Source organism: Arachis duranensis, chromosome 4 (genome assembly GCF_000817695.3).
Source record: "Arachis duranensis cultivar V14167 chromosome 4, aradu.V14167.gnm2.J7QH, whole genome shotgun sequence".
Lineage (NCBI taxonomy): Eukaryota > Viridiplantae > Streptophyta > Magnoliopsida > Fabales > Fabaceae > Arachis > Arachis duranensis.
The window spans coordinates 13957883-13975380 of record NC_029775.3 but is presented as its reverse complement, the minus strand read 5'-3'; the positions used below and the strand labels follow the sequence as shown (position 1 = coordinate 13975380).

The following is a 17498-nucleotide window of genomic DNA, read 5'->3' as shown; positions in this document are numbered from 1 at the left end:
TTCTTGTATATCAAGAATGCTGTTGTATCATCAAACTTAACTCCTTGAGGCACCAAATTTAAGAGAACAGTGGTTTTCTTTAGTTGATGATTTGCTACATTAGCTCCAACAATGCGAACCTGGTTGCGACTCAACAAAAGACTGGCTGCAATTTCCTTAGCTAGCTTGAAAACCAAAGGGAAGAACTTGTATATTGCAATGCTGATGTGGAGTTTAACTTGAAGTGGCCACACACAACCACAAGGAGATCCAGAAGGTATATTTGTCATTGGCTCTGAGCAAGTCACCATCATGCAATCTAAAAGGAATAGGATCAATATAAAATCTTGTTTGTTTAAATTGTTGAAAATGAAGGAACTAGTAGTGTCAATGAGTAATGTAAATAGTTATAGTTCTGTCAATGATTTATTTTTTTGGGTATCTTTTTATTGAGATAGTGAGATATTGGCCAATGATGTTGAAAAATAACATCCAATTTTATAGGTATCATGTAATGAATATTATGTTTATCTATATGATTTTTGGCCTCTTTTTTTTCAATTTACAGTGTGTTTGATGGAGGAAATTTAAAAAATAAACCTAAAGTATTCATTTTGCAATGGAAAAATTTTAAAAAAATTCTATTTTACTTTACCGACGGATTTACAGACAGATTTTCTGTCTGTAATTATAGTGTGAGATGATTTTCCAAGGTTCAAATTACAGACAGAAAATCCGTCTGTAATTACAGACGGAAAATTCGTCGAAAAATCCGTCTGTAATTACAGACGAAAAATCTGTCGAAAAATCCGTCTGTAATTACAGACGGAAAATCCGTCGGAAAGTTCGTCGCCTTTGGGAAATGGATAGAAAATTTACAGAGGAAAAATCCGTCGGTAACTGGTAAAAATCCGTCTGTAATTTTCCGACGGAAAAAAATCCGTCGGTGAATAATTTTCGACGGGGCTTTTACAGAAGGACAAAATTCGTCGGTAATTTCGTCGGTAACCAAAAATCCGTCTGTAATAAAGACTAAATCTGTCTATAAATCTGTCTGTATTAATCCATTTTCTAGTTGTGAATCTATTTCAAAAACGTCATTCCAAGCTGAGAATGATAAACAAAAATCATTCTAGTTTAAGAAAGGGTGTTACATGAGAAAGACTCTATCGTATTTACTGAATAACTAATTGTAGGTATTGAAATTGATGGTAAAGACTAATTGTAAAAAATTAGATTAATTGTAGTTAGTGATTAGTTAGGTTGACATAACAGGTTTGTTAGTAAATTAGAAAAGTGTATTTAAAAAGAAGTTACTCTCTAGTTTTTGGTATAGGAAAATTCTATAGTGCTGATGCTGGTTGTAAGCATGACATGTTTATATGTGGTGTCATGATAAAATAGAGACGCGTGGAGCTGAAGATAGATTTGGGTATGGAATTTGTGAAGTGACTCCGTTGTTTCTATTTTGTTACTTTGTAGGGATTAAACAATTAGAAAGTAAGCAATAAATTAGAGATGGTTAAGTAATGGGCCAATTGACAGACTGAGATCTGTGATGTTGATCTAAGATAAATGAAAAATAAGGAGGGTCTCAACAAAAATAAAGAAGGTCCCAAAAAATTTCAAGCCACTACATAAGGGACATGAACTTGCATTTTTAATAAATGTGGTATTCATTCCAAACATTTTTAATAAATATCTAAAAGAAATAAAAATATATATTATAAGAATAAGTAGTGAAAATTTTAAACTAAATCAAAAAGTAATGAAATATGTACATGATAATAATATAGTTTTTACTTGAATAATATTGTAGTATTATATTTTTAATTAAATTTACTTATAAATTAAAAACATCTAAAAAAATGAAAATATATATTATAAGATAAGCAGTAAAAATTTTAAATTAAATAAAAAATATTAAAATGTGTATATAACAACAATATATGTTTTATTTGAATAATATTGTAGCATTAACTTTTTAATTAAATTTACTTATAAATAGCCATGTATTTTTCATAGTGTTACAAAATTTATTCAAACTATATAATTTTATCAACTTTAGTTTTCGTGGAATATAAACGTACAGAGAAATATCAAATGAATGTCAGTATAGAGAGAAAGAGTCTATGTTTGATTACTATGTTTGATTTAATATACTCATAATTTATACTGTATCTACTTAAATAATTTATCATATATTATATTAATTAAAATTAATTTTTTAAAAATTTTAAAAAATCTAAAAATAAATACAAACTATTAATTACTACAAAAATAAAATATTTTTATAGAATATAAAATTCAAATATTAAAATAAAATAATTGCTGACTTTAAATTATTTCAAAAAGCATACATTTAGTTCATGTTCGGATGTCCCTCGTGTAGTTACTTAGAATTTTTGGGACTTTCTTTATTTTTTTTTTTTTGGAATTCTCCTTATTTTTCATTTATTTTTGCTCAATATTACACAGCTCAATCTATCAATTGACCCATTATTTAACCATCTCTAATTTAATGATTATCTCTTAATTATTTAATCTCTACAAAACAACAAAATAAAAGCAATGAAATCCCTTTACAAATCCGGTACTCAAATCTATTTTCAGCTCTAAGCGTCTTCATCTTATCATGACACCACATATAAGCATGTCATGCTTACACTCATCATCAACACCATAAAATCCCCTTTTGGTATAAGTAGTGGAAGTGACACTTATAATAATTAAACTTTCTAATATGAGAATTTATTGAATTAATATACTCAGATATAAGATTATTATCTCTAGCCACCAAATTTCAGTTTCGTGAAACTTCTCTCTTTCTTTATAGGGTGTCCATAAATCGGATCGTATCCGCAGATTTGTGATAAATATCTGCATCCGATTCAAAAATTGCGGATACGATCTGATCCGTAAATTGATCGGATCGGATCGTGGATATCTGCTCTACATCCGCGTATCCGATCCGCAGATCTGCAGATCCGCACAATAATAATTAAAAAAGAAATAAATATATATATATATGTTTGGTGTTATATTTACTTGTTTGTATGTTTTAGTTAGTAATTATTATTCATATATTGTATTATTTTATTTTGTTATTTAGAAAGAGTTTGATTAAAAATATTTTAAGAATAAATAAGTTTAAAAGTATAAAAAAATATTTTTATTGAATTTTTTTACATAGAAATATGATTAAAAAGAAAAGGTTTAATCATGCGGATATATCCGATATCTGATATCCGATCCGATCTGCACATTTGCAGATCGGATCAGATCATATCCGGCACTAAAAAATGTGGATATCATATCCGATCCGATCCAATGAAAATTGTGCGAATCGGATCAAATTTTCGACCATATCCGATCCGCGAACACCCCTGTTCCCTCGTAACTCTCCAAACTCACTTTTCAACATTGAATTTTTAAAATAAATAATTTTGTAATATAATATAGAGTTTTTATAATAAAAAAATAAAATTCAATTTTTATTATTTGAGAAAAAAATTTCAATAGCAGACAAATTAAAAAAATCATAAAATTCAAATTTTAAATTTAAAAGAGACTCTTGTATTAAAAGATAGATTGAATTGAGGATAAAATTGAAAAAAATTTTGACTAATTTTTTATTGTTAACATTTTAATAAAAAATTAAAATTTATTTCAAACCTTAAGAACATAATCAAATTAAATTAAATATTAGGAATAATTTTAAAAATTTTAAAACTGTTAAGAATAAAAACATATTTTACCCTTAGATATATTATTATTTTAAAATATATTATCATTTATGACAAAGAATATTGGTTAACAAAATATAAAATAAAAAATTGATTCCTTCAATTTATTATCAATGCATTTAATACGTTTAAAATGTAAGCGAGGTATTTATGGTATTTTAAATTAGTATTTTTGGTACACTTATTATTAGCAAAACTTGATAATATAAATCAATTTTCTCCAATACTATTAGTTCTTAGTAGGGTGTTTGCGGTATTGTGAATTGGTTGAGTTTTAAACTTTTGATAAAAAAAATTTTAATCTAATCATATACCGAATTTAATTGAATTGATTTTGTTGACTTTTTTCTTTGAGATTAACTCATCAATCAAATCAAACTGAATTTAATTGATTTAATTTGGTTTAGTTTTTCAATTTTTAAACTAGTAAAAAGAACTAGTACAATGTACTAAAAATCTGTTTTCAACAACGCATAAAAATAACAAATTTAATTTTACAAAATTACAAAACGCATACATACAACACATAATTGAAAGTTCAACTAACAAATCAAAATATAAATCTTAATTTAATTTTACTATGTAGACAACAGAAATTATAAACATTGTGAATAATAAATTACATTTTAAGTCCACTAAATATGAAAATAACATCCAATATAATTATTTCACTGTATTTTTAATTTTACCTTCTTTTTTAACTTAAACCCTGTTTTTACTTACTCTTAACATTAACGCTATTTTTTTACCGCATCATCTCACCACCGCTTTTTCTATCGCTGGAAACAAAGCTTTTCAATGCTGCCCTCACTCGCTGAGGAGAATCGCAGTTTTTTCATTGCGCGGACGCTGTACCATTGTCGCTATGTCATTGCCGGCAGTCGTGTCTTCTCCACATCCTTCGCCCGCTGCTGCTCTGCCCATTTCGAAGGCCACGAAGTTACGTCACACCGTCACCGAGCCAGAGGTTTTGTTTTACCGTTATTCCAATGTTGCACTTCTGCCCTTGCTTCCACACCGCTGCGTCATTTCTTTGTCACTTCCATCGCATGTTGCTTTGCTTCGTTCATCAAAATGTTATGACCCAAATAAACATCCACATCTTAATGAAAAGAACCATCCGCATACATAGTAAAATAAACATCCACCTTAGTTGATAAGAACAAACTAACAAGTTGACCAAAATACCATTCGTACACTATGTTTAAATGGCGTAACTCAAATCCAACTTGAATTCAAGCAAAATTAAACTAAATCTAATCTAAACCACATAACAAAATAAACCTACGAAACATGTGTATGCAGAATCAAGCAAATCAAGTAAAATACTATGGTATATCCAAATAAACTTCCGCTTTAGAATGAAAAGAACCATTTGAATACATAGTAAAATAAACATCTGACTTAATTGATAAGAAACAAATAATGAGATAGTAGCTGTGAGAGAAACCGAGACGACGACCGTGATACAGAGGCGGCGGTGGCACAAGATTGCGAGATAGCAGTTGCGACGACTGCATGTGTAACGCGATACAACGGCACTTGCGGCCGGGCAAGCACCTCGCGAACGGACGAATACCTCGCAACAGCTCTCCTTCCGGCGGCAGTAGAGATCTGTGTAGGCGGATCGGTGGCACACTATAAATGCCTAACAGCGAAGTTTTGAACAGCAAGTAGTTAGAAAAATTGGGAAGACAGCACAAAAAGATAAAAAGTGATTTCGTTTGAAAAAAATGATTTAAAAATAAAAAAATATAAAATTATGATTACACTTAATTAATTCAAAATTTAATTTTTAAAATTAAAATTAATTTTTTTTAACTTATTGTTTATGTTGTTAAAAAAAACATTATTCCTTTATACTTTTTCATCTTAATTTAAACACAACTTTATAATCAACAAACAAAAAAATATAGGGCTTGATTTAAACAACAATTCCAACTTCTACCAAGGGTAAACGAGATCCGTATATAAGACAAACATATAAGTTGTTATATTTTATTTTTGGAAATATTATTTATTTTTTATTTATTCATGAAATTTTTTTTAAAATTGTTCTAATTTTGATCGTCGCGATCCATTGGAATAAAACTTAGTGTTAGAATATAATTATGATCAATTAAAATTAATTAAAACTATTTAATATATTTAAATATTTATTATAAAATATTACGTTTTTATTATTACAATTCTTTTAACACCTATAAATATTTTTCTATATTAGATTATTTTAGACAACTTAAATATACTCAATAATACACAATTTTTTGTCTAATTTAATTTCTTATTTCTAATACTTAACTTAATATATCATCATTAGCTTAATAGTGTATGTAAGATCTTTGAGGATTGCAAGTCAATAACTTAATATAATAGTTCATTCCTCAAATTTAATAAAAATAAAAATCTACACACACCATGAAATCATGAATTCATGATTCATGCATGTGATCCACAGATACAACTTTTTCGACGACTCCAAGCTTTAAAACACTCTCACACTCATTTGGATAAGCAGTGGAATTATATTATTACCCTAATTAATTTAGTACTATCAAACTAAAATTAAAGTACAATTGATTTGCACTTATTATTTAATTATGATTAGAGTAATAGAGCAGGGGCCATTAGGATCAAAGCAAGCCCCATTAAAACATTGCAGGTTTTAGCACCCTTCAAACCTCTGTTTTCTTTTTCATCAGCTTCCTTCTCCATGTGCTTAATGACATTCAAGTCACGATCAGCTGCTTCAATGCAATACCAATTTATCATTATTAACAATTTCATATCATCTGGTTTTCTAATACGATATGGTTATATATATAAATTTATATTATTCTCGTTATCTTTTATCTGTTATTATTACTTTTTTTTATACATTATTGGATAAATGTATTTAAATTTATCCAAAAACGTCTATAACAGATCATTAAAATGTTCATATTTATTAGATACATTAACTCAAAATAAAAAATGTAACAGAAAGTGACAACAACGTAAACTTGAATATTTGTCTTTTGTTAGAAAGTTCACGTTAAAATCATTTTTTGAGAACTGAATCAGATCGAATTGGTAGTTAAGTAGGATTTATTGAATACTAAAATGCTCTAGTTATTAAAGATATAACTATTTATCTTATATCTTTTTAACTATTAGTCTAGTCTAAATCTTTTAGAGAAGTAATTTTATGATATGGTATCAGAATTTTATATAGGAAAAGTCAACCGTTCGATATTTGGTGAACTTTAAAAGAAAAAAGTTAGTATAAAACAAATAAAAAAAGAAAATAAGCCTTAGGCAAAAAAAAAAAGCAATCTCAATAGAAATTTTCGCATATTAGAGATATATAATTAGTCAAAAATAAAAAAAATAAAAATTAATTAATCAGTCAAATCGATTTAATTTTTAATTATTAACTGATTTAAAATAATAAAATAAAGAGATGACTTTATCCTAAAAAATTATATATTTTATATATAAATATATTATTTTATTTTTAAAATCTTGCTTAAAATATACTCTTTTTTTTTTTTGAATTTATACGTATGAAAATTCATGGGTGGTATATATGAAAGAATAGTAGTTATTACCTAAAAGGAAGCCAAAACAGCCATCATGAATTGTTTCTCTGATGTCTTGTATGGTTGCTTTGTTAGAAAATGTAAAGCGGCTGTATATCTTTTTGAGGCAACTAAGGACCAATCTAGTCTCAGACAAACATGGCCCTTCACAGAACTTATAAATCTTCTCTCTTGCTACATTCAAGTCTCCTTTCTCACTTAATCTATATGGCTCTTCACAACTTTTATAAATCTGAATGAACACACAATGCAATGAGGATTGGTTGAACTATTTAATTACCATCAATGTCTAGTACAAATAGATTAAACTGTAATGTTTAATTGTTATTAATATGTCATTTACTAACTTGGTTATTAATAATTTGATAACAAGAATGTTAAAAACAGTAAGTTTGCATAAATTAAAGAAGTTAAGACTTCTAAGGAAATTGAATTTTTACATTCCTCCAAGTTGGATGCAATTTTCTATTAAGTTTGAAGCAAAAGTGCAATTTTTATCAAATGATAAAAAAAAATTATAGTTTTGGCCGAAAATCAATTTAAAATCGTATTCTAAAAATTAATTATATTACGTACATTCTAAAAATCAACCACTAAATTAGTTTTGGTATAGATTAGATATTAAAAAATAAAATATACAATAAAAATAAATAAAAAACATATATGTTTATACATAAATATACTAAAACTAATTTTTGGTGCATACATATAATATTTTTAAACTACAAATAAGTAAGAATAAATCAAAATACTAAGGAGTATTTCTAATTCAAATAGAGAATCCAATTTAATTAAAAGCGGTTATTTAAGAAGAGAAAGTATAGAGAGTCAATGGAGTATATGTACAATATGTACAATAAGAGTTTAGGGATGTTCGATTCAGTAGGATATTAGATGTTTATTATCCCTGATATCTAGATGGTTATTCTGGATAATATGAGTGTATTATATTTGAGAAATTAGTAGTATTTTATTCTGAATATTCATTTTTTAACTCATATTGAGACAAATAAACAGTCCATTGTACACATTATACAAATATTTCATTAACTCTTTAACGAACTTCATTTAAGAAAGATAACAAAAAATAATGTGGGTAATATAGATGGTACTCACATCACTGAAACAAAGCAAGGATTTGGAGACAATTTGAGAAGGGTCACCAAGTATAACAAACCCAGCTCCTACTCTACCACCACCAACCCCTGTATTGCTACCGTTTCCAACTCCAGCACCACCAATTCCAGAACCTATCTGGTTCTCGGGATAATCATCATCACCATCATCAGCATTTCCTATCAAATTAAGACTCAACATGTGATTAAATTCAAATCCATTAATTTTGTTCACAAAATAATTAAATTAAAAAATATAATCCTAATCATACCTAATTTCCAAAATAGACAAACATAAAGCAAAGCAAAAGCTAAAACACGGCGTCTAAAACTATGTTTAAATGCCATAATTATCGAACCTTGAGAATATGGTTTGAATTAATTGAAACACATTATATAGCGAATGCAGTGTGTAGAGAGTATGGTTATGGAATCGGAACGAATCGATTGATTTAATTGGATTAACTAAGAATCGATTAATAAATTTAATTTAGACAAAGTGCTTGTTTCAGCGCTATTATTTTGTTAAAATTTTTTTTATTAAAAAAAAATATTTTTTTACTTTTTAATGTATTTGGTAAATTTCTAGTAGTAAAAGTAAAAGTATTAGTAAAATAAAAAAAATCTTTTTTGAGAATCTGTAATTTACATCTTTTTTTAAAAGATCTTTTTTCCTTAAAAAAAGATGTTTTTCGTGTAATAAATAAACAAAAAAGTACTTTTATATTGTTATACCCAAACATAATTGATAGATAAAAAGCCCTTTTTACATGAGATATCCAAATATAAAATTACTTTTACTTCTCTATAAGATCTTTTAAAAAAAGATAACTCAAAAAAAGATCTTTTCTTAAAAGCTCACCCAAACAAGCCCTAACACCAGAATTTTCAATATATATTTGTATTTTAGCATATATTTTATACTGGTGACTGACTTTAGTAGTTTATTTTAGTGTACACGTAGCACAACCCTTATATATAAATATATTATTTTATTATAACCGATTCAACTTCAGTTAAATTTTGATTGAATATTTAAATTCTTTAATTTTTAATTCTATCAATTTAATAATTTGTTCAATTTTTAGAATTTTAATAAAAAATGATTAAAATATTATTGGACCAAAAAAAGATAGAAGAAATTTTATTTTTAAATTAATTAAAAGCCAAAACAGGAAAAAAGAATACAAACTTAAAAGTAATTGGAAGGAATTTTGTGAAGCATCTAGCTTGAAAGAGGGAGACTTGTGTGGATTCAGCATCAAATCAGTTGAGGGAAAAACAATAAATAAAAGTGACTCTTCAGAACTAAATGTATTGGATGCTGTGTTAGCTGAATAATTTTGTGTTGAACAATATGACTTTAGGTTATATATATGAGTTGTTAAACAACCATTTCAAATTGTCTAATTATATTTCTATGTATAATGTCTTAAAATTGTTATACTATCTTATTGTGATACCAATAACCAATTAACCATATCATTATTACTGTGTATTTTTGGTCTTGTCGGCAAATTTGGATCTTGACGATAATGTGGCCCATAATCCGTCAACAAATTTCTTGGGCATTCTTTAGGCCGTATCAGGGTTCACACATAAAATTATATTTAATAGATTCGACATCTGTCAACATAAATAGAGATTTATATTCATCAACATTGAATTAATATATTTTGTGTTCATTTTAATAAAAAAATATAAAAATATTAACACAATAGATAATTTATTTTTTATTATTTTTATTAATTTTTTATAATACTGGAATAGACCTTCTATCTTAACTAATTAAGAAGCTTAATTTTTATTAATTAAATACATAAATGATTTTGTTAAAGTATTTTCAATTTCTTCTTTAATTCTGAGACTATATATATATTTATTTATTTGTTTCTTTTTGGAGAGAACTCGAAGAATTAAATTAAAAAAGACTAATAACAATGCATTTATTTCCGTCGTTAGATTTTGAGAATGATAAGAGGGATGAGATTCCTTTATCCCACACATAGCAGCATATTAATAATTGAACATATATATGCTTTCCCATTTTTATGCCCCCCAAAAAAAAATCTCTAATAGTGAATGACAAAGTTTGATGAGTTAAGCATCGTATCTTATACTTATTTATATTTGCTTACTTTTGTGTTTTGAGTAATTATTAAAACTCTAGACCCTTTAATAGGAAAAAAACAAAGAAGACTTTGAATCCTAAAATGAAACAAGAAGCATTACAACTTATGACAAATAGCTAGACTTAATAAATTTTGTTCTTTAAATCATAAACCCTAATATTTACACGCTATTGAATTTTAGATATACAAAAAATATAATTCCTCTTTAAATTTCATCCTTAACTCTTGAATCCTCATGAATATGGTCTTCTTTTCCTCCTCAAGCTTCTCCACTTCCCTCATGAATTTCTCCATATTCAAAGCAAACTCTACTTGGGGTGCAAGCCATGACAACTCAAACCCAAAGACTTGAACTTCATCCCACAACATTTGAAGGCACTCACATGCATCCACATTCATTTCTTCCAATTTTGTTGTCTCTAAAAAGTGCGATACCCTTCCAAGTGCATTAAAAGCCCAACCTGAATACTTATAAGTCCTTTTCCTTTGACACTCCAACAATGAAGGATGAATATTGCAAACTTTTTCTAACAAAGGAACATAAACATTGTCCACTAGTCCCTTCCCTTCAAAATCAACTTGTTCATAACAATCATGTACTTCAAAAGAACAATAATAATCAAATAATTCTGCGGAATCTGGTGGAATTGGAGGAGCTGAAGGTTGATATTGATCATATTGCTCTTGATAATAATGTTGAGGACTTTGTTCTTTTTTCTTCAATTTCTTGAACAATGCTAATATGTCCTCATAGGCACCTCTAAGAACAATTCTTTCAAATTTCTTTCCTATTGATAATATCATCTTCTATAGCAAGAATAAAAACAGAAAACCAATAAATGTTCAATTTGGCCAATTTAATTTAAACAAATAAAATAAAGTGAAAACTCATATGCAGATGACTTCACGTGAAGTTGATAGCTGAGAGCCGTTAGATAAAAATTTAGTCAAATCAGTCAATTATCTAACGACTCTCAGCTATCAATTTCACGTGAAGTAAGTTGCACCTAAGTTTCACCATAAAATAATATCAATAAAGTAGAGTATATATTTATTACCTCTACAATATCTTGTTCATGTATGGTGTGCTTGGAAATCTCCTCCATGGTGCGGTACAATCTAGGGATGTAAGTGATAAAATTTCAGAAATGTTTTGTGTGTCATATAATGGGGAGTTTTGGACAATGTCTTGCATATTCTAAGAGAGTAAATAATTTGGAAATAAAAATCAATTTAGTTGTTGTCTTTCTTAAGGAAAAACACAACCACCTTTTCATTACACAAATTCAATGGTTGTATTGAAAATGAAGCCCTAAAGAATTTTATCTTTACAGAGTCGTTTTAGATTTTGGGATTATTTTTAAGTTTTATTAGCCTAACCACTTGGGTATATGTAACATATAGTTCTAGAATTCTTAATTAATCCATCAAAGTCATACTTGTCCTACCTATACCGTATTATTGAGCGAACATCATTTAATTTATTAGTGGGATAAATCATTTTTCATTTAATTTATTAGTGGGATAAATTATTTTTTTTCCCTTTGTGAAAGATATTTACACAATGTTACTTTGAACGAAGAAACAGAAGTTAGAAAAGAAGATAAGAGAAGTTGATGAGTATATTCTGATATCAAAGAAAATAAAGAATGATTACTAAACTCAAGTTGTATTTACATTCTTAGCTAAGCAACTATATATATACATGAGAAGAATGAGTTTTGCTCTAATTGGCAAAACAGAATTTTCTCATTTGGTAATCAATTCTGTTTGGCTAATTAAATTTTGATGATTCTTTGACTCTGAATTACTATGCTCTCTATCATGCGTCCTCCTTCAAATTCAAGGACACTCTTAAAGTGATCTTGATTTTGTCCAAAAAAATTATTGAAAGTTATTACTGCAGATAGAGACTAAGTATAGATGTCAACAATTTGGTCAACACCTGGTATATGAACAATATGGAGTTGATGCTATAATTGACAAGGTCTCTCACAAAGTGAATGCTGAGATCAAAATGCTTGGTCCTATTATGCATTATAGGATTAGGAGATAGTTAGATTGTGCTAGCATTATCACAATAGATGGTAGATGTCCTAAAATATTGAAAACAAAGCTCAGATAAAAGATTTTGCAACAAAATGACTTCAGTAGTAGCAGATGCAACACTTCTATATTCAGATTCAGCACTGGAATAGTTAACCACCTGTTGTTTTTTACTAGACTATGCCATAAGGTTGCTGCCAAGAAAATTGCAATAGCCTAAATTGAATTTCTTATAATCAATATCAGAAGCCCCATCATCATCTCCAAAGCCAAAAAATAAAAAATTAGTCGAGGGATGGAAGAGAAGTCTATGCTTAGTTGTGCCAATCAAGAATCTAAGGCTGCGTTTGTTTATAGATACGGGACACTAAGAGAGGAACACAGAAATACAAAATTATATTTGAAAAATGAGAATATTGACAGAAATATTATATCCAGAGATACTAACAAGAAACACAACTTATGTTTTATTTTTTTTCTTTCATTATTCTTGTTAATTTTTCATAATTATATCTTTATTATTATATTTTTTTTTTCAAAATTTTTGAATAAAAAAATAGAATAAATTGGACTTTCATAATTTGTTCTAATTTATCACCAAATAAAATACAAAAATACTAATTTTTGTATCTATCATTTGTGTCTTGTTCTCGATATCTTGTATTATCCTATTCTCATAATCAAACGCGGCCCAAGTGTTGAGTTTGAGAGAAACAATACGTTTATTTGATAATGACAAACATTAGTAATTTGGGTTAAAATTCCAATAGTGTGTGTAAATTGTTTGGTTATTGTGTAGAAAATTAAACAAATCCAAAAGTCCCTTGGCAACACTCTTCTCTTCTCTTCTCTTCTCTTCTCTTGCTCGAAACAAATGTGCCCAAAAAATTTCTTTTCTTCTCTAATTTGAAACCCACGTGATTACCCAGAAATTAAAGATGAAAAGATGTTTCACAAGCTAAATAGTAAATTCAGATGGTTCAAGTAAAGTGAAAAAGGTAGATCACCTATCTTATACACAAAGAAAAAAAAGAGAAAAAAGTCAAAAGTTGAAGCTAAAAAGTAAAATCAAATCTAATTTGATGCAGAAAAAAATAAAAAAAAGATCATATCAAAGAAGATGAGTTATCATTTTTGTGCAACTATTCTGACTTGTTGAAATTACCATCTTTTTACTGTATACTTTCGGATAAGAAGAAGAAAATTGAGGTTATCGTTGTCTGTTATAACTCAAAGGTCACAATTAAAATTTGGAGTCAAAGAATAGATTAATGGTTCAGATCTTTGAAGTCAAGAGAAAAGGAAGAAAGAGAAGAAGTTAGGTAAGAATCCAAGCCAACTCTACTATCCATGAAATCACTGCTATTGTTCTATTTCTCCTATGCGTCTCTAATATGATTTATAAGGAAGAAGAACAAAGTCAAAGGTATTCAAGTAAGCTCAAGTTTTGGAAGCTTTACTTTTGCATAAAAGGGTAAACAACCAAAAATTGAAACAAAGAGAATGAACACAATGTTTAGGTCTTTATAACTTTTTAGCTAAATCTTCTTCTCCTTCATGGTTTTATTAAATTTTCTTTTCTTCAATTTTATCTTTCTTTGTTTCAATCAATGAAAAAAGACAAAGAGAATAATTTAAAAAAAAGTCAGAAATTATGTCAAATTGTTTTGTAATTAATTTTGTTTGTATTCATGAACTTGAGACGTTTTTCTTACTAAGTTGGGTGAGCACTTAGTGTTAAAAGTCTAGAGAATGAACCTAGCCAAATCAAACTTGGTTAGAAGTTTGGTTTGTCTCTGATAGGATTAGTTTGAATTTCTGAGAATTAGTGTTTATAAATCTTTAATAAAGATAGTAAAAATTCTACCATAGTTGTGGTGGAGAATGGATGTAGGCCACATTGCACATAGTGGTTAAATTAGGATATATGATTGTGTTATTTTTTCCTTCTCTATTTTTTCTGTTCAGCTCATTATGAGACAAAATAAAATTATCTCTTGTTTAATCAACTTCATAGAAGTTATAGCAAAATAGAGTGTTAACTTCTCATCTTTGCTTTGTTCCATCTTTTCTTTCTCATCTTTTAGTGAGACAAAATAAATTTATCTGTTGCATAATCAATGCTGTAGATTCCACAACAACAAGAAATTAAATTCTGGTTTGAAGTGTAAAGTGTACAAGATTAAAAAATACTATAGATTTAACCCTCTTCTCTAGGTCATTGAGAACCTTTGATTGGTATCAGGGGTTCAGTCTCAAAAAATCAAGCTTTACAGCTTGGACCAAAGATCTAATGGCCAATAACATAGATACAAATATTGTGGCTTACACACTCATTGAGAGGTAGTCTAACAACAGACCTCTCTTCTTTAATTGCAAGAACTACACTTATTGGAAGAAAAAAATGCAGATATTTGTGTAGTTCGTTGATTACAACATATGAAAAATCATTGTGGACGGTCCGCAAGTCCCAACAAAGACAAACGATGAAGAAGTGGTGACTCGCAAAGAAGAAGAAGAATGGAACGATGAAGATAAAAAGAAAGTTGAGCGAAACACCAAGGCAATAAACATGATGCATTGCGCCATTAGTTTCGAGGAATATCAAAAAGTGTCAAAATGCAAAACAGTAAAAGAAATTTAGGATAAACTCTAAGTCACTCATAAAAGCACTCAACATGTCAAGAAAACAAGAATTGATATGCTTAGAAAGGAATATGAAATGTTCACTATGAAAGAAGGAGAAACCATCAATAAGATGTTTAAAAGATTTTCGATTATCATGAATAGTTTGGATGCTATGGGGATGACTCATACTGAACAAGTGTTAGTGAAAAAAAATACTTAGAAGTCTCACTAAAGAGTAGAAAACAAAAATAACTGTTATTTTTTAGAGCAACAATCTAAATTAAATGACCTATGATGAGTTGAGAGAAAAGCTACTTGCTTATGAAACCACCCATATGAACTGTAACACAAAAAAAAATGAGTGATCTTGAAATTCAATATTGATTTATTGGAAGAATATTCTAATGATAGTTTTTTAGATAACGAAATTGTGTGTTTTTTTTAGGAGGTTGAGAAGACTCGTGAGAAGTAAAAAAAATAGTAAAGGCTCAAGTTCAAAAGAATACAAGAAAAATTTCAACAAAGTCATATGTCATCATCGTAAAGAGGTTGGCCATTTCAAATATGATTATCCTAAACTCAAGAAGGAAGATAGGATGAAGAAAGACAAGAAGAAGGGGATAATGAAATCATGGGAGGATCTAGAAGATGACTCTGATAATGAATAAGAATCTGAACACAAAGCACAAGCATGTCTCATAGCTAATCAAAGTCAACTAGAAGAGGTAAATTATTCTGACCTATCTAATGAGGACTTGCTTATATTAATGATGACTTAACTGCACATATTAGAAACATTCTTGAAAAATATGATAAATGCAAAGCTGAAAATAATTTCTTGAGAGTTAAAAACGATCTTATCAAAGAGAAAGCGAAGGAAATTGAAAGTGTAACCGATTTGGTTAAAGAAAACAAATTTTTTAAATCTGAAATTAAAAAATTTAAAGGCAAACAATCGGTTAATGCTTCACTTGATTTCATTGAAGAAAATGAACAATTGCATGAGGTTATTAAAGGTTTGAAACGTGATTTGACACTATTTTTTCTAAGTTTCAGCAATTTAGACAAAATGTTAGCTAGTCAAAAATCTATGTTTGAAAAATCTGGTTTAGATTATTTTGAGAAAAGTGATGCTTTTTTTGAAAAATCACTTCCTAAAAATGAAGCATCAACCGCAAGAACCTATAACCACAAAATGAATTAGGAATTTCACATAACTTTTTTTGTCCAAAAGCACCTCAACAAAATGGTGTTATTGAGCGAAGAAATAGAAGTCTTTAAAAAATGGATAGAGCCATGTTATGTGAAAGCAATGTCCCTAAATTTTTTTAGACCGAAGCAGTCAACACAACTTGTTACATTTTAAATAAAATAATCATTAAAAAGTTTTTAAAGAAAATACCTTATGAGTTATTGATAAACCCCATTTGTAGTGTTTATCTTGTGCTTGATTTAGGGGATTTTATAATCTTTTACCCCCATTTATCCATTGAAATAGCATGGTTTTATAACTTCTCCTTTAATTGTGCTTAAGAATGAAAACATGCTTTTTAGGTCTTAAAATAGCTAAATCTAATTCTCCTTGATTCCATTAGATGCCTTGATATGTTTGTTAAGTGATTTAAGGTTTAGGAGGCAAAGATTGGATCAAGGGAATGAAGAAAGAAGCATGAAAAGTTGGAGAACTCATGAAGAAATGAAAGAACAGGAAAGCTGTCAAGCCGACCTCTTCGCACTTAAACGACCATAACTTGAGCTACAGAGATCCAAATGATGCGGTTCCAGTTGGGTTAGAAAGCTAACATCCGGGGCTTCGAAACGATATAAGATTTGCCATAGTTGCTACACGTATGGTGGCGCGCACGTGCATAGTACGTGCACGCGCCGTTGCTGCCACCTGGTTCACTTAAAGCAAAACGTGACCAGCGAATTCTAAAGCCTTGTGGGCCCAATCCAACTCATTTCTGATGCTATTTAACCCAAGTAGTGAAGAGGGAAACAGAAGTTAGTTACCATTAGCTTAGTTTAGAAGTAGTTTCTAGAGAGAGAAGCTCTCACTTCTCTCTAGGATTAGTTCTTAGATCTAGGTTTTAATCTTTGCTTTCTTCTACTTCTATCCTCTTAATTCCTTGTTGTTTCATTCATCTTCCTCTATTCTTTTGTTGTAATTTCCTTTATGTTATTCTTATACTTTGTTGTAGATCTACTTTTGTTCCTCCTATTCTCTTTCAATTCAATTAGAGGTAATTCATAATAATTGTGTTCATTTGA

At 28.6% G+C, this 17498-nt stretch overlaps 2 protein-coding genes across 3 annotated transcripts; both read right to left on the bottom strand.

The window, feature by feature from the left end:
• Positions 1 to 6329: 6329 nt before the first annotated feature.
• Positions 6330 to 8769, bottom strand: LOC107483483 (uncharacterized). Its single transcript, XM_016104099.3, has 4 exons — positions 8694 to 8769; positions 8423 to 8601; positions 7316 to 7538; positions 6330 to 6469 (listed from the first exon to the last, which is right to left on the bottom strand). Exons 1-4 carry the CDS (start codon positions 8767 to 8769, stop codon positions 6330 to 6332), a joined length of 618 nt encoding a protein of 205 aa, XP_015959585.1.
• A 1859-nt stretch (positions 8770 to 10628) lies between these two features.
• On the bottom strand, positions 10629 to 11733 carry LOC107483484 (uncharacterized). Of its 2 annotated transcripts, none has more exons than XM_052261226.1 (2): positions 11612 to 11670; positions 10629 to 11357 (listed from the first exon to the last, which is right to left on the bottom strand). In XM_052261226.1, the coding sequence occupies exons 1-2, from the start codon at positions 11657 to 11659 to the stop codon at positions 10731 to 10733; spliced, it is 675 nt and encodes a 224-aa protein (XP_052117186.1). In that variant the 5' UTR covers positions 11660 to 11670; the 3' UTR covers positions 10629 to 10730. The 2 variants fall into 2 exon arrangements, with proteins under 2 accessions (XP_052117186.1, XP_015959586.1); XM_016104100.3 differs by having other exon boundaries at positions 10632 to 11360; positions 11612 to 11733.
• Positions 11734 to 17498: the final 5765 nt, after the last annotated feature.